The 22,031-nt window shown below is 37.7% G+C and overlaps 3 protein-coding genes across 3 annotated transcripts in view; 2 read left to right on the top strand and 1 right to left on the bottom strand.

The window, feature by feature from the left end:
• Positions 1-1,347, top strand: LOC134816274 (transcriptional adapter 2-beta-like). The gene is made up of 2 exons (XM_063825033.1): positions 1-925; positions 990-1,347. Exons 1-2 carry the CDS (start codon positions 4-6, stop codon positions 1,268-1,270), a joined length of 1,203 nt encoding a protein of 400 aa, XP_063681103.1. The 5' UTR covers positions 1-3; the 3' UTR covers positions 1,271-1,347.
• A 2,033-nt stretch (positions 1,348-3,380) lies between these two features.
• LOC134816273 (solute carrier family 66 member 2-like) lies at positions 3,381-6,296 on the top strand. The gene is made up of 5 exons (XM_063825032.1): positions 3,381-3,515; positions 3,655-3,735; positions 3,869-4,005; positions 4,188-4,404; positions 5,642-6,296. The coding sequence occupies exons 1-5, from the start codon at positions 3,409-3,411 to the stop codon at positions 5,805-5,807; spliced, it is 708 nt and encodes a 235-aa protein (XP_063681102.1). The 5' UTR covers positions 3,381-3,408; the 3' UTR covers positions 5,808-6,296.
• A 9,511-nt stretch (positions 6,297-15,807) lies between these two features.
• The window catches only part of LOC134816272 (SH2/SH3 adapter protein Nck1-like), a 38,769-nt gene continuing 32,545 nt past the window's right edge, over positions 15,808-22,031 (bottom strand). Inside the window, exons 8-9 of the mRNA XM_063825031.1 lie at positions 17,018-17,183; positions 15,808-16,829 (exon numbers count right to left, since the gene is read on the bottom strand). Coding sequence (XP_063681101.1) covers positions 16,566-16,829; positions 17,018-17,183 — 430 coding nt within the window. The 3' untranslated portion in view covers positions 15,808-16,565. The remainder of the gene's footprint in view (positions 16,830-17,017; positions 17,184-22,031) is intronic.

Here is a 22,031-nt window from a genome sequence, read left to right as displayed (position 1 = left end):
CAGATGTCAGTAGATGAGTTTGAAGATAGAGATGACAAGTGTGTAAACTGTCTGGAGATCAACCCTCGAGAAGTGAAGATCAAGTGCGAGGAATGTCCGGAGGGCCTCATACTTTGTTTAGAATGTTTCAGTTGTGGTGTGGAGGTGGGACAGCACAAGAAACATCACAGTTACAGCTTTTTTGATCCCGGAAGTTTTCCTCTATTTACCCCAGATTGGTGTGCTGCTGATGAGTTACAGCTCCTAGATGCTCTGGAGGAATATGGTTATGGTGATTGGGACCAGTGCACACGGTACTTAACAGACCGTACTCCTGGTGAGATCTGCAGCCATTTTGAAGAGTTCTATCTCAGTGGAGTTATTGCCAATTATCTGAAGGATGTATTACGAGATCCAGCCGCTAAATCGTGTTTACTCTCCCCCAGTCTGACTGTTACTCCAATGAGGGTCGAGGTAAACAAAACAGATTGTCTAGAGTTGGGCTACCTTCCTAAACGGGATGATTTTGAGCGTGAGTATGACAATACTGCTGAGGAGCTGATCAGCAAACTCGTGGCTACTCATAACGATGAACCAATTGAGGCAAAGCTGAAGTTCACACAAGTTCAAATTTACAATAAGAGGTTGAAGGACAGGGCTATGAGAAAGAAAATAGCAAGAGAGTACGGTTTGGTGTGTGACAAACAGAGAACTGTTGTGGTTAAGGGAAAGAAAATGGATCAGAAAGAACTACGTTCAAAATTGCTTCCGTTTGCCAGATTCATGACTTGTACTCAGTTTGATAAATTAGCATGTGGGTACACTAAATCTGAGAAACTGAAGGATAAAATAGAAGAGCTACTTGCCTTCAGAAATCAAGGAGTTGCTAAGATGAATGATAGTCGAGAGTATGAGGTTAGGAGAATGCAGCGAGAAAAGAGGAGACGTGAGGAGAAAAATTGGAAACACTCCTCCAAAACGGCTCTCATTTAACTCCATGAAGAGCATAGAATGCACCTCTAAATCAGAAAAAGAAATCGGAGAATTTTCTGACTCGAAAAGTTTGTCAAAAAACGAAAAAGACTTGTGTTCGTCTTTGCAGTTAACGCCTCAGAAATACATGTCTGCTAAAATGTGCATAATAAGAGAAAAACTACACCGAGATCTTGGTCTGGCTAGCAGTAGCAAGGCTAGTAGGTTCCCTGACTCTGTTACCAACCTTTCAACAATAGAAAGATCGAAAATAACTGAGTATTTACGATCAGCTGGTTTTATATCACTAGCTACCTAGCTGGATCTAAAGCTAGGTATAAATTATTTATAACCAATCAATATCTTTATAGTAGTTACGTGAATTAAGTAAATGTTAACTAGTGTCTAGATGGAAAAGCTCAGTGGAGTATTGAGTAATCAGCAATGGCTACACTTTTACCGCAAGGTACGAGCTCTGATAATATTTATGGTTCATTGAAGTTTGAAGTGTTGGTAGATTGCAGTTTACAGTATCATATTCTTATGAGTAATTGTTTAAAATAATCTTATTCTTAATGTTAATGATACTTTATACGTAATGTTGATTATATTAACATAGCGATGTGGTGGTCTATATTGTCCATGCTATTTCATGAATACCTCACTCAGTATTTGCAAAACTTTATACTAATACTATCATAGATTGTGAGAATTATAACGTGAGAATTAGCTTACATCAAAATAAGTTTGAGAATAATTTGTGTATATGTTATTTGAATGACAATGAAAAGTTTCAAAGCATAATGTTTTGCCATAGTTGAAAAAATCATGTTTAATCAACTTTGTCAAGTTTATTACATTATAATTGTATCTAACCGATTTTTTTCTTATTTTTTATGTCACAGTCACACCTAAATTTACTGGCAATCTTATTAGTTATTTTAGCATCGGTCTATGTCTTTAATTATAGGGTAATTTAAAATTATTGTTTGTTTTGATTTGCGTAATTATAACATAATCACATAATTAGTTTTAACGCAAAATCGTGTCCTTTTCTAGACATTGCTGAGCTGTTCCCTCTTACTACAGAATGCTATACCGCAGCTCTAACTTTATATCTTGTTTACGACTGTATAAAAATAGCTGCGTTATTTTGTCAAGATGTAAGTCTTCTTATGGAGATTTGGTAAACAGCAAAGGACTCGACGGGGCAGTAAAACTCGGCGACTCAAAGTTTTGGGATGATCAGTACTCTAAAGATGATTACAAGAAGACTGAATGGTATATAAATGCGACAAAAGCTGCTTCTTTTCTCCACCAAATTTTACTGCAGCGGGATATTCTTCATCCCAAAAAACTTAACATTTTATTGGAAATAGGTTGTGGAACAGCCCCTCTCATCCTTCCACTTACAGAATATTTCAAGAAATCAAAGTTCAAAATATTGGGTTTTGCAACTGATGCCTCTAATGTTTGTATTTCTGAGCTGAAAACAAGCCATGCAAAGTCTGTTTCTGACCTCAAAAATCCAAAACAAACTATTCTTCGATGTGATGCTGATGGGAATGCCTTAACTTTTATATCTCGAGGAGTTTACTGCAGTGTTCTTGACATCAGGGATTTGAAAGCCTTCTCTCAGTACATGAAGTATTTCCCTATAACAGACATCGATTCTTATAAGAGTCAGGTTGGCTTTAAAAAAGGGGACGACTTAAAAGGTTACAGGACAAATATCATTGCCATTGACAAAGGATGTTTAGATGCCCTGATATGGGATAAAAATATAGAGCTCGTCAAGAATGTACTCGGTCATTGTGATGCTGTGGTGTCAATATCCGGTGAAGATCCAGACATCAGGCTAGATTATTATCAAACTCATTATGGTAAATTATTTTCTGTTCATTTCATGGAAGATTCTGAAATCTACGGCTATAGCTTTATTAATAAAGGCAAGAATCTATCTGACTGAACTAAGAGCATTAATGTGAGTCACATATTTAATTTTATACTGGAAGTGGTTTATTTTAGCTTATTTTATTAAGAAATTAAGTTGTAAATATTACAGCTAATTACAGAATGTTGTTCCTTCCCGATTGTTCAGTTCCTTGCACATCATGATGTCACCACTTATATACAACATTGTATGGCTACATTAATCATCCATTTATTTAACTTTATACAAACAATTCTCGTGGAGTTTTATTGCTTGGCTGGCATTGTTCTAGAAATTTAACTCATATCAGTGTAATGTATAAAAGTCTACACAATTACCATACGTCGTTATGCTTTGAATTATGATAATATGGGCTTTGTGATCTTTCTGCAATTGTTGTGTTACTCGATTTGCAGACGTGCCCCTAATCATGCTAACAACTTCTTTCCAACCACTTGTTACTCAAACTTTACCACAACTTAACTTAAGTAGTGTTTCCAGAAAGGTTCAAGGTTGTACTAGAAATGGGAGTCGCTGATGAGTTATTCATGACACTTGTAGAGTTCATCTCCTCGGCGTTTATGATATTCGGGGGCGCTTTGCCTTATATCCCACAGTATTTACAGATGAGGTATTTACTGACTTGCTACTTAAAAACATAAATGACCGCATATTTAATTATAGGTCTCAAGTAATGAAGTAAAAAACTGAACTGGTTTCTGTACTTATCATAGTTGATATCAAGTTTATTTAATGTGTTATAATTTCAGAAAAGAGAATTCTTCGGAGGGATTCAGTTTAAAAGTTTGTTTAGTTCTGCTGACTGCGAACATTCTTCGTATAGCTTTCTGGTTAGTTAATTTAATTAAGTTAACTCGTTTCATTCTGTTTAAGTAGCTGTTTAAACAAAATTATCTTAATCTTGTAAATTTCGATGGATCAGTTTGCCAGCTTGATTGATCTGAATTCCGCTAATATTTACAGGTTTGGCAAGTTTTACGAAACACCTCTCTTGATACAAAGCATTGTCATGATATTTACCATGCTGTTCATGTTAGAGGTATGCATCAGACTTAGGAAGGAACATCCTTTGAGTTCAAACCTCAAGAAATCATTCACGGGTAAGGTTTTAGCCAGGTCTGCTATAATTGTGATCACGAAAAGTTTAAACTTTTAAAAATCTGATTATATATGGTTTATAATCTGGACTCATACTCCTTATCAAATTACCTACTCTAAAATATACGTATAATTAATTTAATTATCGTACCTGTTATGGTGTCAATACTAAAATAATTTACAGATTTTGAACCGAGTGATTTCTGGAACTGGAGTACGTATACTGATTACCTCCAAAGTATAATCTCCATGATAGTCATCATTTCCTTGCTCACCTACGCGTTTGTGGACAGCTCAGCGTATATTGAGGGTATCGGAACGTTATCTCTCTGTACAGAAGCTACTCTGGCATTGCCTCAACTCTTTAAAAACTTCTCGAGTGGATCGACCCAAGGGATGAGGTACTGGTCACTGTAATTTAAATCACTGCTTTGTTGTTGGAGGATAATTTGTTCCCGAATGCTGTTTGCATTCAGAATTTGTGTAATGTGCGCAACCCTCCGGCGCCTATAATTGATATCTAGCATGAAACAGAGTGGATTACTGAACTTTAGCCGTATTGCTAGTTTTTGGATGTTTTTGGTAGCCTTCTCCACGCATCACGTATCTGTTTTCGCGCGCACGCGCGCGTTCGATAAGTGGCCGGATCGAGAGTCGATTCAAAACAAAGCCGTGGACCGAATGTGGTAAACGTGGTAAAAGAAGAGGGTAAAGTTTTGAGTACCTATTTACGAGACATATTTGTATATTTGAATGGTACGAAAGTCGGTGGTTTTCGAAAAAAAACACCATATTTTCGGACTACCAAAATTTAGGTCACCATCATTATTTTAGCCAAATTATTTTTCACGTATTTTCCTTAATTATGACTTTATCGATTTACTATCAACTTTTCAATATAGTAAGTTATTAATATGATTCATCAAACAATTAATGAACACTAGTAATCGATCATGAATTGCTTTAAAAATGATTTTGGGCACGTTCCATTAAAAATAAGCAAGCTCTGTCACTACATTATTGGCCACGGCGGTGAAATATCGGGATTAGTGGAAGATAACAAACATTTTCGGTCTCCTTACCCTCTGGAGGATTATAAGTTAAATTGAGGCTAACTTTCAAAGAAATTGTTTACAAGATGAAACAGCTGATGAGAGAAAATCTTTGTATTTAATTTTCTCAAATTTTGGGTTTCATTTTTATAAAATTAGGAGATGAAAAAATCCCCAAATTAATTTGGGATACGAAATGTGGCGGTTTTCGGGAAAAAATTCCCATATTTTCGTTCCCAAATCATTGAGGTCACCGGAATTATGTCTCGTAAGGTATGCAGAATTACCGATGAAATTCAGTATGTGCGGAGATCAGAACGTCAGCAATGTGACCTTCCAGTAAAGGCTATGATTGATGCTGAGTATGTGATATGGTTGATACTGGAGTCATGGAGTGTGGGTTGAGTTAAACTGTTATGGTCGAGTTAAACAGTTTAAGTTTGGAGTTATGATTAAAGGGGAAATCTCAACTCCGAGAGTTTTATCTGACCCCATCTCTGATACTTTAGGTTGAAAATTTACATAATTTCTTACAATTTGCTTACCATTGCTTATACCAATTCCGTCATCAAATCACTCCTTTCAGTGTCAAGATGGTAATGCTTTGGTTCCTAGGAGACTCCTTTAAAACATTGTACTTCATCATGCGAGCAGCTCCCCTTCAATTCTTGCTCTGTGGATCAATCCAGACTTTGGTCGATGTATTTATCTTATATCAAGTCCTTTCTTACGGTGATGAGAAACCGAAATAAAGCGAACAAAAAATGTTACTTAAAATTTCTCCCACTTGTTTTACTAACCATTGTTTTAAGTTTTCTTTCCTGATCTGATATTTGAAAATATGTATTAGCTGGATAATAGCCTGCTGTTGCGGTAAAGGCCCACTTACAGCCGGTTAATAGCCGGCTACTATCCATAACAAAACACAAGTAAGTGTCTACTATTAGCCGGCTGTTAAGATTTCCCTTAAAATAAAGAGATCACCGAGTTGGGTAAAAAGGGGTGTTCAAAATTCAATTAAAACGGTTATTAGCCGGTTGTAAGGTATTTGTGGCCCCAGAATGGCTATTAGAGGGATTTAGAGGGCTGTTATCGTAACAGCCGGGTAATAACCGGTCGGCAGTGTACCTATTTGCCCTAATGTTTTGTAGTTTAGTGTTTTTTAATATATCAGGTGAACTCTTTCATTTTAGTTTGCGCCTCATGAAAACTATAAACCATGCACAATTAATGTGGATACTGGTGGGGAGGTGAACTATATGTGTTCTGGTTGGTCGCTGCTGGAAGTTGATAAGTTAATACCTGACTTGGCTCACCTCCCCACAAATATCCAAGTTTACAATTTTCAGATTTTTTGTTAATTAATTTTCGTTTGTAACCTCTGTACCACTATCATTGGCGTATCTTCTTAACTTTGGATGGATATTTGTCAAGTTGAATACATGATTTTTAGTTTTAGCCATTATTTTACAACAAGATATTAAATCCGACATCACTTAAGTTAAATTGAATTAAATGTTCATTCGAAATATATGTTTTTAGATAAAACTGCTCGCAGCAAATTCTGTATGAAAACGAATAAATTATCTCAAAATATTGTGACTGAAAGGCGATCTAAAATTTCGATGTCCACTGAAGTCTTTCAAAACAAGCCATCCAGGTTATGGTCCATGCTTCATTCAGGTGATGTTGTAAACCGCCTTTATTCCGTCAAATTGCTTCCTGTAGCAGGACCTGGGCACAAACGTGTCCTTTCCCAGAAGAATTCCAGTGCTTGGTCTCAGATTGGGTTCTCTGGTGGCTGGCGGTGCTGCAAAGTGGTTGGAGTGGGTCGTACCCTCACCCAGCGAGGTTTTGTCAAACAATCCTGGTTAAAATGTATTCGTTAGAAAACATACATTTTTAGGTGACTTCTTTTAAAGCACCTACAGTTAAAGTCAGTGGTATTAAAGCAAAGAATTCTAAGGTCCAAGACATGTTTAGCTTAACGTTTTGCTCTGATTCAGGTCATCCCCTTAGTCAATAGTCAGACATCCTCAGCTTGCTCAGTACATATATATAGTAGGGGTCGTAGCCTTGGGGCTTCTATCAAGAGGGAATTTTCAATTGATGCCCATACAAATTGATTTACCCAATTAAATGCTATAATAATTATTAGAACTACCAACCAGTATCAGGAATATAGCTTATATGAGGTCGGCCGTAGTTGCGTTTAGAGTAATCGCCGTTAGTGGTGACGAAGCTGCGGTCCCCGTTGGGACCGGGCAGTTCCTCTTTGTGGGGGAAGGGGGCATCTCGTGTGCTTGCCTCACCCGCAAACTGGTACGAGTAGCTCGTCATATTCTGAGGTGGTATCACTCGTAGGGTCTTGTCTGTTTTAAATTTAGACGAATCAACATTTATTTGATTGATATTACTCTAGTAGCAGAGAGGAGTTGAGTGTGCACTTCAATGTCCACAATTTTAGACCACACAGGGTCTTTCATTAGGTCATTCCAAACCAAAATCATCTAGGTAGCAATTTTGTATCGCTAGTCCCAGTCCTACAGGGCGAAATTTCTAAATTGCCCTCAGGCGCCAATTTGGGATTTTTGTATCTCGGCTTCTAAAAGACTTAGAGACTTGAATATTGGCTTAAAATAACGGCAATACCCTTATTTATATACAAGTTATGAAGCAATATAAGGTCTCAAGTGCCTAGTTTTAAAGATATTTACGAAAAACTGTTTTTTGGCTCATCGCAGCCGGAATTATCGGATTATTTTTATATCTCGAGCTAGAAAGGTCGTAGAAACTTCTCCGATATTGAAAAATATTCGCAATGAGCACATGTATATAAGACTTATGAATCATCGAGCCAAACCAGCTAACTACCGACCTATATCACTCACCTCTCATGTGGTTAAAGTATACGAGAGGGTGATAAGAAAAAAGCTGGTAAACTATTTGGAGATCAACAACCTCATATGTAGTAAGCAGCACGGATTTAGATCTGGCCGGAGTTGCCTTACTCAACTTCTCCACCATTTTGATGACGTTTTGGATTCTCTGAGCAACAATTCAGATTTTGATTCAATATACCTCGACTATGCCAAGGCTTTCGATAAAGTCGATCACAAACTCCTACTGAGAAAGCTCCAACTCTATGGAATCCATCCTAAAATCATAAAGTGGATAGAATCTTTCCTCTCAGACCGGAAACAAGCAGTTGTTGTTGACGGTCATCTGTCCATCCTTGCACTGATAATCAGCGGAGTTCCACAAGGTACTGTTTTGGGGCCGATCCTTTTCTTGATTTTTATCAATGATATCGAACATTGTATCATGCACTCTATAATTCGATGTTTTGCTGATGACACTCGCATATCCATTGCTATCAAATCGAAGCATGACGTCAAGCTCCTCCAAGAAGATCTGCAAAATGTCATTGACTGGTCTGAAAGAAATAATATGGCCCTTCACAAAGACAAATTTGAGTACATGTGTCATAAATTCAACCACCAATATGTACTATCTGAACTTCCATTTGTGGTTGAACACTATCAATACTCAGTTTCCAAAGACACTATACTTGAGCCAATACATCAGCTCAGGGATTTAGGCGTCATAGTGTCAAGTGATCTCTCTTGGTCCCCTCACATACGAGCCATTGCAGATAAAGCTCGCCAAAAAGCATCATGGGTTCTCAGTGTATTTCACACACGATCTCACTCCATCATGCTGACGCTATACAAATCAATGGTTCGAAGTCTGATTGAATATTGCTGTCCATTATGGCATCCCTCAAAAATCAGCGATATCCAAGAACTGGAGAGTGTACAGAAAGCATTCACCGCCAGAATATCAGGAATGCGCGATCTCCACTACTGGGATCGCCTGGTCTATCTATCTCTGATGTCTCTTCAACGAAGGCGGGAGCGATTCATCATTCTCCATATGTGGAAAATCCTCCACGGAAAGACCAGCAATGATCTGAACGTTCTATTTGTTTCACGCCCAAGGCTTGGAAACCTTGCAGTAATTCCATCAAAACGTAGAACCAGTTCAACAGCAAACCTCACCTTGTTTGACAACTCATTTGCAGTTCAGGGACCTAAATTGTGGAATGCAATCCCCTACCATCTGAATGTCATTCAAGATCTAGAGCACTTCAAAGATAAGCTCACAAAGTTCATGTTGTCTCTCCCTGATAAGCCGCCGATCAGGGGATATACTCCACCAAATACGAACTCTCTGCTGTGCTGGCGCAACGAGCGAGACTCTACTTCGCTATGGGGTGGTCAGAAGATGTGATGGCCCCGTCAAGTCTTGACGAAACTCAACATAGGACATAGGTAGGTAGGTCATTGTATGCTCTAAAATGCTTATTTGTAGAGATATTAGCAAAAATCGGTAATTTTGGCTACACCAATACAAATTTGGTAATTCGTTTTGTCTTTATTTTGCAAATTTTCACGTTGCAATTTTCAAGATGCGGTTTGTGGCTATCGATAGGGCTTTATATGCTATTGTATGGTTTTGATACAATCCTTCAGCACCTAGGACATAGGCAATAGGGGTCACAAACTCTGAAATGTCAGGAACTGGGCAGTGGCCGAGATACATATTTGATAATTACTTTGACTCTTGACTCACATTCATCTTTTCAACGGTTAGTTAGACATCTTAAACCAGTATTGAACGTTGAGTAAAACTTCTAATCCATTTGTAGCTCAGGTCATGTGCCCCAGAAAAACACGCCTGAGTGACAGTGGGCCTTATCGATCATGAGCCGCAAATCACAAGGGCATTCGTACTCTTGGCTTAAATTGGCTCTTCGTTAGTATCATCAATTAGGTTTTTAACTTATATTATATCATCTGCCTGTCCAGTGTCCATCCGTCTCTTTGAGATTCATTATTAATTCAAGTTCAGTCATTTCGTTTCTGTTCAACTGTAGGCGTAATGAGGAACTTCAGTCCAGCAATAAAGTCAATATCTCTAGATTTAGCAATATTTGGTTTCGCTACTTTTAAGGTTCAAGATTATATCTAGAGATAAAGGAGGTGAATCTTTTTTTATGCCAGTATGAATTATGATAGGGAAGACTGCTGAAAAAGGAACTTTAAAATGAGCTATGTTAAGCAAAAAATCAGCATTATACCATGTGCATTACCAGTGCTCCAGTATAACTAGTGCCCCGGGGGTGGGGGGGGGGGGGGGGGGGGGGGGCAATATTTTGGGGCAGTAGGGGCGTAGGGCTGGAAACTTACAACCTTGCTTGCTGAACACAATTACCTTAAAAGTAGCGATACCAAATATTGCTAAATCTAGAGATATTGACTTTATTGCTGGACTGAAGTCCCTCATTACGCCTACAGTTGAACAGAAACGAAATGACTGAACTTGAATTAATAATGAATCTCAAAGAGACGGATGGACACTGGACAGGCAGATGATATAATATAAGTTAAAAACCTAATTGATGATACTAACGAAGAGCCAATTTAAGCCAAGAGTACGAATGCCCTTGTGATTTGCGGCTCATGATCGATAAGGCCCACTGTCACTCAGGCGTGTTTTTCTGGGGCACATGACCTGAGCTACAAATGGATTAGAAGTTTTACTCAACGTTCAATACTGGTTTAAGATGTCTAACTAACCGTTGAAAAGATGAATGTGAGTCAAGAGTCCAAGTAATTATCAAATATTTATCTCGGCCACTGCCCAGTTCCTGACATTTCAGGGTTTGTGACCCCTATTGCCTATGTCCTAGGTGCTGAAAGATTGTATCAAAACCATACAATAGCATATAAAGCCCTATCGATAGCCACAAACCGCATCTTGAAAATTGCAACGTGAAAATTTGCAAAAAAAAGACAAAACGAATTACCAAATTTGTATTGGTGTAGCCAAAATTACCGATTTTTGCTAATATCTCTACAAATAAACATTTTAGAGCATACAATGATTCATAAGTCTTATATAAATGTGCTCATTGCGAATATTTTTCAATATCGGAGAAGTTTCTACGACCTTTCTAGCTCGAGATATAAAAATAATCCGATAATTCCGGCTGCGATGAGCCAAAAAACAGTTTTTCGTAAATATCTTTAAAACTAGGCACTTGAGACCTTATATTGCTTCATAACTTGTATATAAATAAGGGTATTGCCGTTATTTTAAGCCAATATTCAAGTCTCTAAGTCTTTTAGAAGCCGAGATACAAAAATCCCAAATTGGCGCCTGAGGGCAATTTAGAAATTTCGCCCTGTAGGACTGGGACTAGCGATACAAAATTGCTACCTAGATGATTTTGGTTTGGAATGACCTAATGAAAGACCCTGTGTGGTCTAAAATTGTGGACATTGAAGTGCACACTCAACTCCTCTCTGCTACTCTAGTATATTGGTTTTAAAAGGAGTTCACTGATTAAATTTCGAAACTTAAAGATGCGTACCCCCATCTTGTTTGCAGACAGTTTAATTTGAGACTTGGGTCTGGCAGGAATGTGGATAGCTTTGGTTGTTTTCACCATACTGAGCTTTCCGTCCATAGTTGGTTCCCTAGCAGCAGCAGTTGGGACGTAATTTTTACCGGAGTATGGCCTGTATGCGTCTTGTAATGTAGTCGACTTTTCCATTCTGAGGTGGGAAATTGTTATTGACTCGAAATGGCACCGCTACAATTCAATCTCAATAAGATTGGAATTAAATACTAAAGCAGTTTCAAAGCAGTTAGCTCAAAAGGTCTCCTAGCTTCCTAGCCCCGTTTCATATATTGTTAATTAAAATAGCACAAGTCAAAAGAAGTGTCGTATTATTACCCATCTGAAGATAGTTTTATTAGGTCAGGTGGTCCTGAGCTGATGAACTTCGCATTCGATTTTGCTGAGATACCGTCCGAATAGTCTGACGCGAAAGTTGTTGCGTGTGCCTTGTCTCCCTGGAACAGATTCAAAGAATCGGGGAAATTGAAGGCAACCGGTTTATATTCCGCTAACTTCGACATGTTCTGAGGAGTTCGAAGTTTAGATAACTAAATCAATATGTATTTTTTAGATTATAAAATTGCGAATGCAGTTTATTCAAAGTTGGGCCATCTACATGAAATATCAAAAACATTAATCAAGCAAAATATGTTATATCGTTTCGAACGATTGCTTAAATATTGTGATGAATAGTATTAGTCGTTATTAGAAAGTAAATACTGATAGATTTTCGACCATGCAAGATGATACAAGTTCATATATATCGTTAATCACTTTCCACCACGCTAGTACAGTCATAACAGATAATGAAACTAGAAACACCCCGCAAGAACAATGAAAGCTTTCGATAGCAATTAGACAAATTGGAACTTTATTTTAAGCTATCTGTGATCACTGATCAGGTATGAAAGTGAAGAACCTTTGCTTAACAAGTTTTGTAAAGTATTATTGAGCAGTGCAGGGGTGCAGCTGGGCCACTCAGAACAGAGCACAGCAGCAAAGCAAAGCTCGAATCACTGGAGATCTGCACGACACACATAATACCATAATGATATTGAAATTTTTAGTGCAAGCTGCACGCAAACTAAATTTCCTGATAGAAAACAGCCGGTCTCCATGTATTTGTAGAGTGCAAACACTGGGTGGGGGCTATTCTGTGGTTTTGACAGTAATTGATCACATGTGGTGATAAACCTAAATTAGACGTGAAAATTTTATTGAAAATTTGGTGGAATAATCTTTGCAAAGTTTGATGTATAGCAACAACAAAGGTCATGTAAGACACAAATGAAAGACTGAGTTGGTAAAGAACGGAGCGAGATCAGCCATGCAGGGGTTTTAAAACTTGGGCGTCTTGAGATGCAGCACATCTTAAAATCATGCTTAGTTACGAATAAATAGAGATGGACAACTTGTTAATCTTTTATACTTGGAACAGCTTCCGTAAATTTAAAATAATTTATTCAATTCTATATAATGATAGAAGCGAAGTTCAGCATGAGAGCTTGTGCAAAGTTTGCATGCAAACAATCAGAGTGTTTTATCGATGCACTAAACGGAGGTAAGAATAAAACGGCTGGACGGCATTTTGCGGTGTAACAGTCTGGAGTAGAGTGAGAATACTTGTAGATTTAATTTGTTTCGTAAATGTACATGAAGTACCAAAGCGAACGGAAAATACTGATCTAGAGTTAGATAAACAAAATTCTTGCATATCAAATGATCCATGAAAGTAGTATAAATGGATTGCACTTACCAGTAATGGATCTTCAAGTTGTAGATAAGATTCAAGATTCTTCTATTGCAGCATTTTGCGACGTATATGATTTTTATTTTAATCATGTAAAAATCATGTATCATCATTAAAAATGTAATCCGCAAAATTCTGTAGTAAAAGGTAATGACTAATGCATAATGCTACAGTTAATCTTTAAATGGCATGAAAATTGGTACCAAACTTATGCATTATGGGCCTGATCTTTGATATGTATCTAAACAATACACAATATAATATCTAATCTACAATTTACGACAGCTACATTCAAAATTTGGACACGAGTCTTGAAAAACCCTTGATACATGTTACGTATCCCAAATATCAGAGATATATATTTTTAAATATATATTTATTAAAGTGGCATGCAACGTATGTCAAACAACCACGTAGATCACAGAAATACCTGGTCCCAAGAGAATTGAAATGGTTCCATAAAATGGCTTCGGGATCAGGGTCAATTTTTGTTATTGGGGCCTTAAATCACATTTTCCTCACGTTTCGAGTCATCTGTAATCTGTAATTTAAATTACTGTCCTTTATGTTTAACTCGTTTTCGAAATTTATGTCTTTCCAATAAGATGATTGCCAATTAACCAACTGCCTAGCAACATTCAGAGGAAAAGATTTTCCTCAAGAAGTCAAGACCAGTTCACAGTTCAACATTTTCCGTCCCGAAATCGTATTTTACCCTGAGCTTCATTTTCAAATGTTTGCCTTCATTTTATATACTTTAGTTAAAAGCTAGCAAATTAAAAAGTGATCGATATCAAAAATCTTGTTTAACCACGTCACTTGACAGGATCTATCAAAAACTGTGGGGCTGGCACGAAGGGCAAATAGTTTGTAGTTGAAAACTATTTGCTCCCCCCACTGAGACCGCAAGCACGACGTGTTGCTTTTACTTGGGCCATTTAAAATCCTAGAGATGGTTGATAAAATGTCTCTACAGTGGTAGTAGTTGAAGTTGTAGAAGTCCTACTCTTCAGGGATAGAGATGATCACCTCAGCTGGGGCAGGTGCGACCATTACTTGGTGAGTTTGAGTACTCTGACATCCCACTGTAATTCCTTTTCCTTCTTCCATGTCAATGATAGTTGACATGTCTTTAACCAGCAGTTGGCTTGGAAGACTGGCAGCTTTTTCTGTAGCCCAACAGCCACGTTGTTAACAAGAACTGTACCGCTCAGAGGTTCTCCTGTCCAGGTCCGCTAGTTTGTCGTATAGTTCACGGACTGAGATGAAGGGTAGACCTCTCTCAAATCCGTGGCAGCAGAATACCATAGTCCCTCCTCGGACGATGGCGATGAGAATCAAGATTGTACTTGGTTCCATTAATGTAGTGTTCGTTAATCTTCGCGAAAGAGAGATGCAATGAAGTAATTAGCACTGAACACATGCGTGCGCGTTGTCATGGTTGGGAGCAGTTGGCACGTGCAATTCTATTTCTACATTTTGTGCGTACTGATCCAAGAAACAGTGTTCATCTTTGGATCGGTGCCAACTGCCCGAATCAATATTTTAGGCATCTGCCTCCAAACCGGCACATAATAATGCATAATGCAGAGTTAAGTTGACGGTATCGTGATTCGTGATATATTAGAAATTTTGATATATTAGAAATTTTGATATATTAGAAATTTTGTAGGTATGCCAGATTGTAGCAACCCAGGCGGCAGGCTAATGTAAAATCTAACATGATCGAATATGCAAACATTTGTAGTGCCCAATATTTGCTGCCTGGAGTCCTACTACGTACTTGATTTTAGCTATGTCGCCTCTGAGCCGGAGTTGATTATTGGAAGTAGACGTTTTTAACTATGAATATTGAATAGATGACGTGATTTTTTATAACAAGTTATGCTGGGATATCACTGCTTGGTCAAATCCCCCGATTAAGATCATACAATTAATCCGACTTAGTATTCTCTGTCTACTGAAGCATATTAAGATTGGTACAATTTAGATCTGACTACTTTAGTTTGGGTTGAGTCGGAGGGTCCGGTTCATCGTACTTATACACAAAGACGGCCAGACTGGAAACTATGTCATAATAAGTTACTGGATAGCAGCTGTGTTGGTCTGTAGTCGAATCGGATCTTTTGGCCATGCATATTTCGCGGCTGTTAGTCATATGTTTGTGGAATTCGGAGAATTACTCAGTATTTAGTATCCGGCTAACTGAAAGAAACAAAGGCTTGAATCCATTAGCACTATCAACGCAATATGTAATGCATTACGACATATATCATGGGTTCACGTTCAATGGACCTCTTAGAATTGCTCAACTTGGCATCATTTGTTTCCGTTTCACGCTCTAATCCGATCTGAACAGTTTTCTGATTCCAATTTCTACAACTTCATTAGGTGAAACCTACGTGCTGCGCGCAGCATTATCAAAATTTTCACCGAAATCGAAGACCGTCTCATCACGTTTTACCGCTTAATTATCCCACCGTACCACTAAAATTTCTGATATAGATTTGTTACCAAAATACATACTCTTCCGTTAAGAATAGAAAACTTAGTTCAACTACAAAACTTGAGCAATTTATAACACACCCTTAATTACAATGTGATTAATATTGAAATTGATCAAACATATCTTGAGTGAAACCAGCGATAATCCAATTTAACATAGAATGAAAAATGTTTGCCCCATATCAATTACATTAATATTTATAAATTTGAATGAGAAAGGGCTTTACACCTAAATTAATTAATCTACTGGTAAATTAAATTTCTATAAATGGAGAAATCAAGTCTTATAAAAGAGAGCACACGGGACAGTGTATAACAACTCTCCACAAATTCACCGTCCTCAACAATCTTCCACTTAGAGTCAATGAAAGTCAATCAATTCTATCAATTATTACCATCCTTGTCAGTGTAAAACTCACAGCGTTTGGTTTAATAAAAACCAAAATTTTGAACTGAAAGAATAGCCCAAAATTAAAAGAAATCTGATTTCATCTCAAAACTTGAAAAGCAAGGAATGAAAATCCATTCATTGGGTTGAGTGATAAGAAGTAACATTTCTAAATAAGCAATTGCATAACATTATCAAAATTAATTAGCTAAAACGCGGCAGAAAAACGCAGTCTGTTTACCAAAAACAGCACATTTATCATAGTTCTTGACAAAATGTTGACAAAAATATATCTGTCGATAAGACCTAGCTTGGGCAACAAATTTGAGCCCCTTCTTTCACATCATTATATAATATAATCGAGGTGTAGAGGCGCTAAAACAAAACATTTGATAAAATTATTTTTCCCACGCACAGAGGTACTCCTTTTTGTTGTCTCTGAATTGTGGCTTTTGTTTGGGGTTATCAAGAGGCTTCACTAAAAATAAGCGCTCCTCCCCATTTGGCGACGTAAATATTGGTGATTTGTGGGTATAATGTCTAATGATGTCCTCCATCGAGTTGAATCGTCGGTTTCCTATCGCGTACTGATTTTCGATTAGCTGAACTTTAAAGTGCTTTGGTTTGTCTAACGCTTTCAAAGATATCGAGTAGTCACCAACCTGTAGAGTTTATATTATTGTTTACTAAATAAGTTCCTAAAAATAAGAATAAAAGGGCTAAACTTTGAGTGGTATCACTTAATCAAGGCCTGTTTGTCACAAAAAACGGACTTGAGATATTGATTATCATTTTAATTACAATTTAATTACAATTTTGATATTACTTTCACTTTCAAATTTTATCTGACCTTGCTCTCGCTGTCTCGGATGAGGAAGTCTCCCTCATTTCCGTTCTCCATGAGAATGTTATCACAACTCCTCCGCGACATGGGACCGAAGTACCAGGGCTTACCAGAGAATGGACTAACATAATTGTCCGCTGGGCGCTCAACCGCTTGTGGCAGACGCGGGAAACTGTGGAAATATCTGGTTAACGCGGTAAACTGTTAAATAATGTGGTAAACGCGAATAGGGTGTTGAAAACGAGAAAATTTGTGAAAATGTGGAAAACGCGGGAAAGTTTCTTTGGGAATTTGTGGCCTCTTCGAAGCTGGTGTGTAAAACGCTATGTATGTATGAACTGAGTAATGTACAAAATGTGCACTGTATAAGTACAAATCGTATCTGTAAATGACTGTAAAGTACAAGTGCACTGAGCCCCTCACAGAGTACAAGTGCACTGAGCCCCACACAGAGTACAAGTGCACTGAGCCCCACACAGAGTACAAGTGCACTGAGCCCCACACAGAGTACAAGTGCAATGAGCCCCACACAGAGTACAAGTGCACTGAGCCCAACACAGAGTACAAGTGCACTGAGCCCCACACAGAGTACAAGTGCACTGAGCCCCACACAGAGTATGCACTGAGCCCCACACAGAGTACAAGTGCACTGAGCCCCTCACAGAGTACAAGTGCACTGAGCCCCACACAGAGTACAAGTGCACTGAGCCCCTCACAAGGGCTCATGATACAAATTTAGCAATTTTGTTTCGTTACTTGTAAACCACACTATATTTATACGATTTCATTTGCACACTAGGACTGCCATAGTATAAACATGTGTCACATGGCTTCCCTTTATTTCATGATAAATATCATATCAGCTGATTTCTTAGCTGATTTCTCAGGTGATTTCTCAGGTGATTCCTCTGGTGATTTCTCAGGTGATTTCTCAGGTGATTTTTCAGGTGATTTCTCAGGTGATTTTCAGGTGATTCCTTGACCATAATGATAACTTCGGATTACTGAATTACCCAGATAAGATAAATGCTCGTACCTCACTATTATGCTTGTGAAAACACTGCTTCACATCTCACTTACTATCGCACAACATTGACATGAGTCCAAACTTCAAATATGCACATCTTTCAGGCTCACTTCACGCTTCCCAGGTCAGAGAGTATCTGAATTTAGGAAGAAAACGTCTCGCAGCAGTTCATCACATTGGTGTTCTCTCGAGAAGAGTTGGTCACGTGCGCTACCATGGTAGCCTAAGTAGTGATTTACATAATACGATTAATCCGGTATAATTTCAACGCATGGCAAATAAAAGTTACTGTGGGCTATAAAAGATGTACCAAAACTTATTTGAGACTTGAGGGTATCCTGGCTGATTCAGCAGCTTGTTCTATCACTCTAGCTTGTCAGTTTGCTGCCGATACAACATTTACCTTTCATTTCATTTGCTGTACTCTTGACTTTGCACTTGCTTTTTCAATTATGTTTCTTAGAGTTACACGAGCTTTGACAGTTGTATGACATCATTAAGCTGTCACTGACCATTCGCCTCTCTCTTTTTTAATATCAACTCTTAATCAATATGTGAGAAATCTGTGTTAGGGTGTGTTATAACAAAGGCAGCTTAACAACCAATATCGTCAGCTAAATAGATAACTCCTATCTGCTTTTACACCAAAAATAAACGACCGACTTTTCTACACTACATATCTAAGGAACTTTCACATTTACGTCAGCAATTTTTTGCCCAATTTAGAGCCCCTGACCCCTTTTGCCAGAAACAGTCAGCATTGAACACCCCTCCCCTTAAATAGGTCAGCATTACGTCTACCTTTATATTTATAAACCAAGACAACACACCCATTCTTAACCATACGTTACAACATGGGAATATTACTGTATATAACAACAAACTCTCTCCGGTCCAGTCTGACTCATTGGGCAACCTTTTGTTGCACTAACACTGCCGTTTGTTATACCGCAGATCTGGTATCTTATTACAATAAATACAAAGCTAGTAGTATGTCATTGGCAGTGCAACACACCAAGATACACACACTCTCAATGCTATCAGCTCACAAGTACATAACAATATCCACAAAACATAATGCGCATACCACCAATGTACACATTTAAAAAATGATACAGAGATATCGTGTACTTATTATATACCAGGGGAGACACACTCACACACATGATGCGATAATATCACATCTCTCTCTCTCGGCAGCAGTGGTCATGTCACGTACTGCGGACCAGGCTCTCTGTATTGCAGTACAGAACATGTGACTGTGTGTATAGCTGCAGTGTGCAGTGTCAAATAACACAGCGCTCTGCAGTTGTAGCCGTTCGTGACTTTTGCTATTTCGGAACATTTCCACAATAATTCTGGTAAAGGAGTAGTGTGGGGTGTAGAGTGTCGGGTAAGGCTGGTTCTTATTTTACCATATAAGGTCATGTTACCATGGTATCACACTTCCAATAAGTTTATAGTGTGAAGTGTATCACTTAAACTAGTATATACGGTAACAAACCAAATTACTGTGAAAAGAGCTATCTCATTCCTGTTTTTCCCAGCACTCCAACAAGTTTTGCACAAGTTTAACACAATACATAATATCTACAGTACAGCTGATGGGAAAAGGTGAAATAAGGTAGGTGCTGATATTCATGATCTAAGAGTAGTTTAAGACCAGGGCCGGGTTAGCGTAATGTTGGAGAGTTTGTCACCCCAAACAACAGTGTATTGTAGTGCAACCAGCCTATATATGTGTCACGTGTATAGTGTTCTAGTCTGTTCTACTACAACATTCGTGCAGTTACCCAAATTGGTGTCATTCTTTTAACAGTATCAACACTACTGTTAACAGTTCCGCCAAATTTCATCCTTTTAACAGTATCACTAAAGCTCCAGTTCTAACCAATTTCATGACAATGGAAGACACATTACAACTTAATAAAGGTGAAGTATTATTACAATGACTGTAATTACACACTGAAGAGCAGGTAGCGGCGGAAATGGCCGACTAAAGGACTGGATCTAAATATAGACATTACCATATAAGGCAATGTAACCAGGGTTACAGTTCCATGTAAGGTTTAAGTGCGGTTCTGGTCGGAAATGTTCAGGATAGGGCTGGATTTGGATAATGGATTATAAACATTATAATTGAGAGAGTAAGTGTGATGTGTTTAGACTCAGGCAGTTACAAAACAGGGCCTTCACAGTTCGTGATGATTGCAATTATTATAGCAAGTAAATTTACTCTTAGAAGTATTGTTGTTAGTAGAGTTTCCTGGATTTAATTGTTTAAACTAGATAAAAACAAACACTTCACTGATAAGGAAACAAAGCCGAATTGTCAAGTTTTCCAGCGCACGTTTAAACGTAAATAGCAACGAGCCAATTTGCAAACTCAATTTAATAATTGAGACAATTAGGTAATTTAAATATGCTTGTCACACTATTAATCTGGCATTTAATTACTACACCAGGCATATAATTACTTCAGCAGTTACCAGAATAAAACTATAATTATAACTGTTGATAATATTCATTGCATTGCTGTCAATTTAGCGCACTAAAATCACCAATTAGAATATGTGCCGCATTTTGGCTGTCGAAATATTGCGTGTTAGAAATCAGTAAATTGTAAAGCAAAATCTCACCTCACCCATCTCGAAGATGGCCTGATTTTTCGCACTTAACACAGGCCAACTTTGAGACATTTCGACGGAATAATTTACTTACGGTAGAAAAAAAGATTGGATTGTGGAATTCTGAAAAGTGGAATACCCATATAAGCCCCGCTCTTGCTCTGATTCAAGTGACGAGATGACACCCAGGTCACAGCACCGCTTGGTACAGACATTACAGAACTCTATTTATACGGTGAACTCAAACTTTCAATAAGTTCACTGACATGGCCCTTGTCAGAACTCTGTAGGGCTTTGTAATGTCAAATTAACAAAGGATTATAAATGTCAACGTTTCAATGTGTTACGATATATTATATACCGTATTTTTTCTATCTTTCACCGTGACCTGGTCTGCTTGGACACAGCTCAGGTCTAATGATGATATAGTGGTGTTTTACTTGACTTAAGATCAGAATTACTGACCAAAATCCAAGAACAAGCTTGGAAGAACAAACTAAATTTTTTATCAGCGATGATTTAAAAGGTTGAAATAAAAAGAAGGCATGCCCAGATCTGTTGTATTGTTAACACTATGATTACTTCTCGTCGTCCAAGCATGATTGGATATATTTTATATTTTTTCGTTATTTTGAATGATACTGAACACTACGTTATATTAGCCGGTCATTATGATCAATAATAAATTAAATAACATTTTATTTATACCAGTACACATAAAAGATAAAAATACATTATTTTGAAACCCGAGAAGCTAATAATACAGCTGCTAGCGTCACTAACGATGGTTTAAAACCTTGCAACTACCCACTCTGGTGAGGTTGTTAAACAGAACACCATATCTTTAGGTTTGAAGGATGTGCAGGTTAGAGACAGGAGGTGGATTGTGGAAAGTATACTAACGTTATACTAACGTTATACTAACGTTATACTAACGTTATACTAACGTTATACTAACGTTATACTAACGTTATACTAACGTTATACTAACGTTATACTAACGTTATCTAAAGTATACTAACGTTATCTGTTTAATTTTTAAGATAATTTATTTTCTCGGACATTTCAAGTGTTTGTGCCTGTAACTATCAGTGTTTGGACGAAATTATCGCAGTAATAACTGTGAATCTGAGATGAGTAAAAATTGTGTTGACTTGTCACTTTTTTGCAAATTAGAAAAAAAAACAGGATAAGACACATTGAGAATGAGAGAGAGAAACTTCTCCCACTTTTGAAGTTCAGACGTGGTCGGTAACATTCACCTCAGTTTAATAACCTGCCCCAAAAAGAGCACAGAAAGTATGATACGTCAGAGAGCTCCTCACTTATTACATATTAGGGCAGGTTATATTTGCACCCAATAATA

The sequence above is a fragment of the Bolinopsis microptera genome, chromosome 6 (assembly GCF_026151205.1).
Source record: "Bolinopsis microptera isolate Bmic1 chromosome 6, MBARI_Bmic_1.0, whole genome shotgun sequence".
Taxonomy (NCBI): Eukaryota; Metazoa; Ctenophora; class Tentaculata; order Lobata; family Bolinopsidae; genus Bolinopsis; species Bolinopsis microptera.
This window is presented reverse-complemented; position numbering and strand designations above follow the sequence as displayed.

Coding starts and splice junctions, on each gene's coding strand:
- LOC134816273 (XM_063825032.1), top strand. CDS start 3,409: ATGGGAGTCGCTGATGAGTTATTCATGACACTTGTAGAGTTCATCTCC. Junction 3,736..3,868: donor ATTCTTCGTATAGCTTTCTG/GTTAGTTAATTT, acceptor TAATATTTACAG/GTTTGGCAAGTTTTACGAAA. Junction 4,006..4,187: donor CCTCAAGAAATCATTCACGG/GTAAGGTTTTAG, acceptor AATAATTTACAG/ATTTTGAACCGAGTGATTTC.
- LOC134816274 (XM_063825033.1), top strand. CDS start 4: ATGTCAGTAGATGAGTTTGAAGATAGAGATGACAAGTGTGTAAACTGT. Junction 926..989: donor GCAGCGAGAAAAGAGGAGAC/GTGAGGAGAAAA, acceptor TGAAGAGCATAG/AATGCACCTCTAAATCAGAA.